This window comes from Colletotrichum spaethianum, assembly GCF_022836535.1.
Source record: "Colletotrichum spaethianum MAFF 239500 DNA, contig56, whole genome shotgun sequence".
In the NCBI taxonomy this organism is placed as follows: domain Eukaryota; kingdom Fungi; phylum Ascomycota; class Sordariomycetes; order Glomerellales; family Glomerellaceae; genus Colletotrichum; species Colletotrichum spaethianum.
Window position 1 is genome coordinate 234572 of NW_026054826.1, and position 6000 is coordinate 240571.

Consider the following 6000-nt stretch of genomic DNA (forward strand, 5'->3'; position numbering starts at 1 on the left):
CCTCACTTGCTGCATGGCACTGACATGTCCCGGCGCGAGACACGAGGAATCGCTTTAGTCCGGTCCAACCTCCCGAGTCATTTAGTCATTAGTCGCTACACCATTGGGAGGTCAAGTCAGTCAGTCATTTCCAGCTCGTCGTCAACTGACTGCCCCCGTCCCCCATCCTCCTTTCGCCCTGCCTGCACCATGGATGGCTCGCTTGTCCTTATCAACCCAGCACTTGCGTCACTGATAACACCATGGCCCCCAAACCTGCCCGCCCTTTCCCTGGTCAGCGGTCCAGTTTAACTGGGGCTCTGGCTGTATTCTGGGCCTAGCCTGTGACCAGGGGCCGCCATCTTAAACATTGACCAGCGTGATGCACTCCGCCGTTTCCTACAAACGTATTGGATCCTACTTCTGTCGGACCGTAGTGGAAGCTTTCGCTGATGTACAGACGAGGTCATCATTTCTGGATACTTTTGCAGAACCGCACACTGAACAGCCTTCCTTGCCAAACGTTGTCTCCGGTCGCCACGGGAGCACTCCATTGAGAACAAACGATATCCTACTGCTAACAACATTCCCACTTCCCACCTGGCCAACCCCTTGTCAGACAGATCTTCTGAACACGTGCTCCGGCAAACCACAACGGCTGTTTGAAGCTCGTCGACATCAGACCAACGTCAACCGTCAACCACGACTGCACCGCATACAACGCCCACGCCTTTCCCAAGTCTCGTCCCTTCGATACCTCCATCAGCGAAGCAAAGCCCTGCTCCGCGGGCTAGCCGGAAAAAAGGGAGCATCCAGCGCTTCATCCTCTCGGCGGGAAAAAAATACCACAGACCTTCATCTCCCCCCTTCCTCCAACACACAAACCCATCCCACACAAGGGCCATGTCGTCTCCACCATGGGACTACATTGCTAAACTCGTCTGCATTGGCGACTCGGGCTGCGGCAAGTCCAGCCTTACCATCCGCCTCTGCGAGGGCCGCTTCTCCCCTCACCACGATGTGACCATTGGCGTCGAGTTCGGCTCCCGCATCGTCCCCGTCGGGCCCCCCAACACCAAGCCTCCGGGCCCTGCTGCCTCGGCGCCGTCCAGCGCCCAGAAGACCAATGAAGATGGCACGACTACACCCAACGGCCTCCCCGAGCCCCCACGCCTCCCCGAGCCGGCGGCTGCCGAAGGGCCCCAGAAGCACATGAAGCTCTCCCTCTGGGACACGGCGGGCCAGGAGACCTACAAGTCCGTCACGCGCTCCTACTTCCGTGGTGCTAGCGGGGCCCTCCTCGTCTTCGACCTCAGCCGGAAGCAGACCTTCCAGCACGTCACCGACTGGCTCAACGACCTCCGCCAGATCGCCGAGCCCGACATCGTCGTCATCCTCGTCGGCAACAAGGCCGACCTCACCCAAGACGAGAACAACAAGCGCGAGGTGACCAAGGAGGAGGCTGAGGAGTGGGCCAAGAGGAACGGCGTCTTCGAGTACGTCGAGACGAGCGCCAAGAGCGGCGAGAACGTCGAGAAAGCCTTCATGAGGGTCGCCGAGAGGATATATAACAACATCCAGGCCGGCAAGTACGACCTCAATGACAGGAGGTCGGGTGTCAAGGGGCCCGGTGCCGGAGGGGGCAGGCAGGTCAAGATAGGGGGCGACGCGAACAAGGGATCGGGCGGCGGCTGTTGTTAGATGAGCTGCTGCACAGTGTACAACAAAAAAGCATACACACTCGAGAAGGATAGTGATACCCAAGGCCATCAGCAAGAGTTTTTAGCCCCTTCTCGTCTTTCAACCCTGTACTACTATTTTAATCATAATTCACCGTCACAGTTAAGGTCTCACATATTCGGGTCAAAGATCTTTACAGAAACAAGGAAACAGTTCATGTTGCATTATGCACGGAAGTATCGTCCGTCAGCTATCTCTCTCCTCTCTCAAGCTCGAAATGCCAGTTGCAGCCCGTTTTTATCGCCTGTATCCTTACATAGAGTTGGGTAGGGAAACCGAGTCATGAACCCACCCCCGAATACATGATTTCTCGGCAGAAACCGTTTGATACAAGGTTTGTCTTCAGGAATCGTCCAGAAGTTTAGTCCGAGATTCTCCAGCTGTCAAACCACTTCAGGTAGCTGTACTGCTTGTTGGAGCCCGTCATGCCAAAGCAAATGGGGCTGAAGAGGATGTAGAGTCCGATGATGGTCGCGTACAGGACACCGTAGATGGTGTACTGAACGACTTGGTTCTTGTTGCGGAGGAACCAGTCGGCCAAGAAACCAAACGTAAGGATGGCGAAGTAGAGGGCAGGGTAGTAGTGGTGGACGTAGGTAACACGAGCCATGACAACGAAGGGAAGGTAGTGAAGGAACCAGCCAGCCACGGGGTACAATCCCGCGTAGTGGATCTGGTCAATCTCCTTCGAGTTCAAGTCGTTGTAGCCACGCTGCCAACGGACGACGTACCAGGCGACGACGAGAGCGAAGATGCCAAGGCCGGCCGTGGAGCCCCAGTAGACGAGGGGGTTGCCGAGGAGGAAGTACTTGACAATGTTGTCATCCCAACCACACATGCGCAGACCGACGTTGAGGATAGGCCACTGCCACCAATGAGATGCCAGGTCGTCCTGCTTGTCGGGGTCGGGAACGAGAGCGTTGTTGGAGGTCATCATGGCGACGTTGAGATGGATGAAGTCGTGGAGGAAGGGGGACTTGTAGGAACCAGGGTCGCCAGGAGGCACTACGTTTCAGTTAGCAGCAGATCCAAAATATCATGGTCGTGCTGTCGGCAACTTACGCTTATCGTTGGTGTGGGCCTCAACGTTCCAATGAGTGTAGGAGTCCTTGGGGTTGTTCTTCTTGGTGCAAGTAACCTCAATCTGCTTGAAACCCCACTGAGGAAGGTTGACGTTGCCAGCGCGGAGGTAGCAGCCGAGAACCGGGTGCTTCAGGCGGAAAGCGGTAGTAAGAGTGCGGATGCGGCTGCGGTCACGAGAAGCGACATCGCGAACGACCTCAACCTGCCAGTGGTCCTTATCATCGCCAATAGTAAGGTTGCCGTAGCAAGAGACCTCCTTGTCGGCCTTGGTCATGGGAGCAGCGATCTCGTGCGAGTGGAGGTTGCGTCCGGTCTGGGCGTGAATCAGGCGAATAGTGCTACCGTCGGCGATGAATCGGGGCTCGGCCTCGGGGTTGTAGTCCTCTTCGTTACGGTTGGGGTAGAAAAACCAGTCGTTGTTGGCATCCTTGTGGTGGTAGCAAGTAACCTGCTGTTGGGTAGAGCCCTCGGGATAGGTCTGGACGTGAGAGTGAAGCAGACCGCCACCGTATCCCATGTTCTTGATGGTGGCGCGCGAGCCGTAGGCAATCTCCAAGGGGCTGTTCTTGCCGACTTCGGTGCCCTTGAGGTTGGCCTGGAACAGGGAGCTCATCTGCGCATCACCAGGGCCAGTTTGATCCAGGATGGCGAAGTGAAGAGCGAAAGAAAGCATGTAAACCAGGAAGGGGACAATGATGAGACCGACAACACGGGTGACGACGTGGGCACCCAGGGTAGTGACGGGCATCTTTGTGTCGCCAAACTTGTTCCAGAGATCCTCGATGGTGTACAGGCCGACAAGAGCGGTAACGAAGAGACCGACAAGCTTGACACTGCACACGCAGCCAATGCTGAGACCGGTCATGAACAGCCAGAAGAACCATTCGGGCTCAAAGGCGTCGTGGCGCTGGTTGTGGAACTTGGCCCAGCAGAGAACGGTCGCAACGGTGCCGAAGAGCAGCATCGAGTCGAGCAGAATGAAGCGGCTGATGGTGGTGTACGAGTTTTCGCAGAGTACCATCAAGGTGACGAGCCAGACAGCGGGACGGCGCAGCTTCAGCTCGCGGGCGGTAAAGTAGGCCATAGGGATGCAGAGAATGCCGAAGAGAGCGTTGAAGGCTCTCATGAAGGTGTAGTCGACATCCTCGGGGTACTTCTCGCCAGACTTGAACTCGAAGGATCCATTGTAGCCGGCGAGAACGCCAGACAGACCGACGAGCATCTTGCCCAAGGGCGGGTGAACGTCGAAGTAGTATTCATGCTTGATGTAGTGGCTTCCGAACTTGCCAAAATGGGCCTCGTCCCAGGTAACGATGTTGCTGAGGCCGATTCTCCAGAGTCGAGTGAAGATGGCAACGGCCGTAAAGATGATGGGGGCAATGACAACCTCCCACTGGTCGAGGAAGGAGCTCTCCTGGAGAAAGAAGTATTTCGTCAGCGTCAAGCAGTTCCGCGATAGGGGATGACTCTAAGGGGGAAAGAGGACACGCTTACCTTCTTGGCAAGCTTCTTCTTGTCATCGACCTCAGGGGCGGCCGTTACGGGAACTGACTGGCCTTGCGGCACGGCACGGCGTCTGACGCCATCGCCGACGTCTGCGCCGGACGCGACAATCGGCTTCTCGGTAGCCATGGCTGTTTGTGGCCAAGGTCAGCAAACGTAGAAAAGTGACGAGGAATGTTCGATTGGGGGAGAATACTGACTGTCGGAACGGGATGGCCGAAGTCGTTGACGAACGCGGCTTAGGGGGGTGTGCGGGAAAGGCGATGGATAGAGTCAAGCTCCAAGAACAGGAGCTCTGAGCTCTGCGTTAAGGATCGGACGAGTCAAGACTCAAAGTGTAAATATAAAAAAAAGTTGGAGAAGAGGAAAAAGGGTTAGGAGGGAAGATGAACCACCAGAGGGAAGCCGCGAAACAAGAACAGGCGGGTTTCTCTCAAGGCGTTTGGTTTCTACAAACCGAACCAGCTCAAAGTGAATGGCTGCTGGGGCTCCTGGAAGTAAGCTGGGGAAGGAGGAAGGGAAAGCTGAAATCTGTCAAGCCTCAAAAGGGACTCAAGCAATTAATATGGAGGCGACGGGAGAGTGCCCTTCGGCAAAGTGGGAATTTTCTGGTGAGGTCCCCCCGTCCGCTAAATCGGGAGAGCTGGGTAGGAGCGCCCCCTTGCGCGGGCAACACGAAATAAATGCCACCTATGCACCAACAGACACGGTCATCCCTCCCTTCGAAAGCAGACCACACTTTACGCGAATCTTGTCCCTAAGAACCCATCGGGGCCATTGTCACCATTCCATTGGCTCGGGCCCCGAGGGCTGGAGGACATGCCTGGCACTGGACGCGCATCTCCTCCCGATGGAATGGCCTGAATGGCCTTTAAGGACCCCAATGGCCCCTCTGTCCCCTCCCCCCCTGCCCCCACAAGTGCTTCCCCCTGAAGTCCTCAGGGCCCCACGGGAGCATCGCGGTCCATGATCACCATCGTGAGGCTCTCGCAGATATCTCACTGCCATCCCCTCCCGTTGTTCACCTCACTTCGACTCCTTCACTCTCCTGTCTTGTCGCCAGCTTCGAGTGCAGCGTCATAGCACTACAAAAGATGGCACGACGCGCTTGGGGCAAGCCTGCAGCTACGTCTATTGTCTTCCACGAGGTCGCTGCTAGTGTCAAGCCAGAGACGGGACGGGACAAACACACAGGCCGGCCTGCAGCACAATGTCTTGTCTTCCAGTTGACAGCTGTGGCTCCTGAGGCAGGCCGTGAGCTCCGACGACGCTAACCCTTCCGGGCCGCCTTATGGGGCCCCTGCCTTCGGAGCTAGCCGGTAATGCCAGTGGTCATCTCCCATTCAGCTCCCGCCGTCTTCGACACAGAGAACATCGGCGTGGTGGGCTCACAGCTCGGGGATTCGGTGTGTGGACCGCGATGACACCGCCGTGCTCATGTCTGCACCGACTGTAGTCTCGTGCAATGGCGAGATCGAGAGATACAGGGCATGACGCCGCCAAGCAACGCTGAAAGCCAATCTCCTACTTGCATCACCCAACAGTGCTTTTTTGGGTCTGGTGTCTTAGATAATCGTGTACGTATCCGTCCGTACCAACACACACAGGCTCAGCTTCCAGCCTGAGGAAGATGCTCCTGATGCGACTTGCTACTGACCTCACGAGCAGCGAGCTGTGTTTCCTTGGGCAGAGACG

At 56.6% G+C, this 6000-nt stretch overlaps 2 protein-coding genes across 2 annotated transcripts; one reads left to right on the forward strand and one right to left on the reverse strand.

The window, feature by feature from the left end:
* Positions 1–882: 882 nt before the first annotated feature.
* Positions 883–1680, forward strand: ColSpa_12108 (Ras-related protein Rap-1; the record flags this gene model as incomplete). The annotated part of the gene is made up of 1 exon (XM_049278320.1): positions 883–1680. One exon carries the CDS (start codon positions 883–885, stop codon positions 1678–1680), a length of 798 nt encoding a protein of 265 aa, XP_049134277.1.
* Positions 1681–2080: 400 nt separating this feature from the next.
* ColSpa_12109 (dolichyl-phosphate-mannose--protein mannosyltransferase 2) lies at positions 2081–4434 on the reverse strand (the record flags this gene model as incomplete). Its single annotated transcript, XM_049278321.1, has 3 exons — positions 2081–2724; positions 2782–4216; positions 4297–4434. 3 exons carry the CDS (start codon positions 4432–4434, stop codon positions 2081–2083), a joined length of 2217 nt encoding a protein of 738 aa, XP_049134278.1.
* Positions 4435–6000: the final 1566 nt, after the last annotated feature.